The sequence below is a fragment of the Callorhinus ursinus genome, unplaced genomic scaffold (assembly GCF_003265705.2).
Source record: "Callorhinus ursinus isolate GAN/ISIS: 27379988/994484 unplaced genomic scaffold, GSC_fseal_2.0 scaffold18, whole genome shotgun sequence".
In the NCBI taxonomy this organism is placed as follows: Eukaryota; Metazoa; Chordata; class Mammalia; order Carnivora; family Otariidae; genus Callorhinus; species Callorhinus ursinus.
This window is the reverse complement of record NW_027397080.1, coordinates 5,228,325-5,230,342: the sequence shown is the minus strand read 5'-3', so window position 1 is coordinate 5,230,342 and position 2,018 is coordinate 5,228,325. Positions and strand designations below refer to the sequence as shown.

General features: G+C 67.5%; 1 protein-coding gene across 1 annotated transcript; it reads right to left on the bottom strand.

Moving 5' to 3' along the window:
* Positions 1-275: 275 nt before the first annotated feature.
* CITED4 (Cbp/p300 interacting transactivator with Glu/Asp rich carboxy-terminal domain 4) lies at positions 276-1,673 on the bottom strand. Its single transcript, XM_025856544.2, has one exon. It carries the CDS (start codon positions 1,390-1,392, stop codon positions 826-828), a length of 567 nt encoding a protein of 188 aa, XP_025712329.1. The 5' UTR covers positions 1,393-1,673; the 3' UTR covers positions 276-825.
* Between the last annotated feature and the right edge of the window lie 345 nt (positions 1,674-2,018).

The window sequence follows — 2,018 nt, the reverse complement described above, 5'->3', positions numbered from 1 at the left end:
AACGGCCTGGGGACGCTAAAAGCCAAATATAGTGCAGGGTTGTTGGAGTGGTAAAGAAATGAAAACGGGGGCACCTGGGTGGCTCAGTCGTTAATCGGCTCTGGTCATGATCCCAGGGTCCTGGAATCGAGCCCCGTATTGGGCTCCCTGCTCCGCGGGAGGCCTGTTTCTCCCTCTCCCACTCCCCCTGCTTGTGTTCCGGCTCTCGCTGTGTCTCTGTCAAATAAATAAAATCTTAAAAAAAAAAAGAAAGAAAGAAAGAAATGAAAACGGAAGACTGTAAAGTGACCCAGTTTTATTTTGGTTTTGGAGGCCAGATGGGGCATTGCTCCACTGTACAGGGATTAGGGCTGTACAATCTTCCCCTCCCCAAGGCGGGGGCCCAGCGACCTCAGGGCCCAGGCAGCAGGGTGGAGGCCTGGTGGATGGGCGGCTCCAGGGACTCAGTGACCACAGCGAGTTGCACAAGGAGAGAAGGGGTATCAGGCAGTAGCCTGCAATGGCTCAGATTCGGGGGCGGGGTAGGGGAGAATGCGAGAGGACAGAGAATCCAAGAACCGGGAGTCCGAAAGGGGGTCCAGTCCCCTTCACTTTACCGCTGAGGCTCCGGGTCAGAGAGGTGGAGCTACACTGTCATCCTGCAGGAGGCAGGGCCTGGAGTGAGGCCAGGCGTCCCAGCCCGGGCGTCGGGCTCGGAGCACTAACCCGCTGCCTCCACCCTCACGGAGGGTGCGCGCGGGGCCCGGGCGCTTGGGACGGACTCCGGCGGGCAGTCAGATCCCCCCCTTCTCCTCTCGGGCACGCCAGGCAGGCGCCCGGCCGCACTCAGCAGCTCACCGAGCCGGCGGGCGGCGCCGACCCCAAGTCCGAGAAGCAGTCGAACTCGCTCTGGCCCAGGAAGAGCTCCGGCAGCTCGCGCACGCGGTGCAGCCCGAGCTCGAGCTCCAGCGACGTCAGCGCCTCCTCGTCGATGAGTTCGGCGTCCATGCAGCCCAGGGCGTGCGCGGGCGGTGGCGGGGCCGGGGCGCCAGGCGCCGGCTGCAGGCACGGGGGCCCTCCCGGGACGCCGGGGGGCGCGGTCGCACGGCCCGGGTACAGCGTCGCCACTGGCTGCAAGTGCGCGCCGCCGGCGGCCGGCGGTGGCACGGCCGGAAAGGGCTGGAAGGCGGGCGGCGGCCCGAAGGCCCCGTAAGCCAGGGCCCCGGGTGGGGGCGGCGGCGGCGGTGGTGGCGGCGGGCCCAGCGGCGTCCCCCGAGGCCGCAAGCCGCTGTCCAGGCCCGGGCCCGCGTACGGCTGCAGCGTCCGGAGCGCGTGGGGGCCGTGGGAGGGCGCGGCGAGCGGCGGCCTCTGCACCAGGCGGTAGCCCTCGGTGAGCATCAGGTGGTCGGCCATGACGGCGGGCCGGATGCCTGCGGGGGCGGCGGGCGGATGGTCAGCGCGGGCGTCCCGGGGTCCCGGCCAGCTCTTCCTCCGCGGCGAGGGATCCGCGTCCCGTGCCTTTCCCGCAGCCCAGTCAGGCAAAGGAAAACGGAACCCGACTCGTGCTACTGCCCAACCCAGGGCGCACCGAACTCAGAGCTCCCGCGCGCCCGGTTGTCGCAGCTCCCGGCACCTAGGACACCACACACCACGGCTTCGAGCTCTGAGACCTCCGCGCCGCGCCCCCGGCTTCAGCACCTTCTTATAGCAGAGGCGGGGCTTCCCCGCCTCCAGGCGCTCATTGGCTGGATGGACCGCTCCTGGGCGGGCCGTGCCGCTCCTCCAAGTTTCAGCCCCGCCTCTCCCGGAGCTCCGCCCTTTGGACCCCAGGCCCTGCCGGGGGCTAACACAGCTGCCCTGGGATGTTTGGCGCTTTTCAAGGGGTTTGGGCTGAGTGTCCCAGCCAGACTCAGTCTGGCACTGGCTGGGGCCAAGCTCGAACTGACCGGAAGGTGGGTTGGGAGGGGCCAGAGGTTTAGGTCCCCAGAACTGCAGGATCACAAGCCAACCTCTTAATTTTCCAGATGGAAACCAAAGCT

What these genes read in the sequence shown, in the direction of transcription:
- CITED4 (XM_025856544.2), bottom strand. Translation starts at nt 1,392, where the DNA reads ATGGCCGACCACCTGATGCTCACCGAGGGCTACCGCCTGGTGCAGAGG.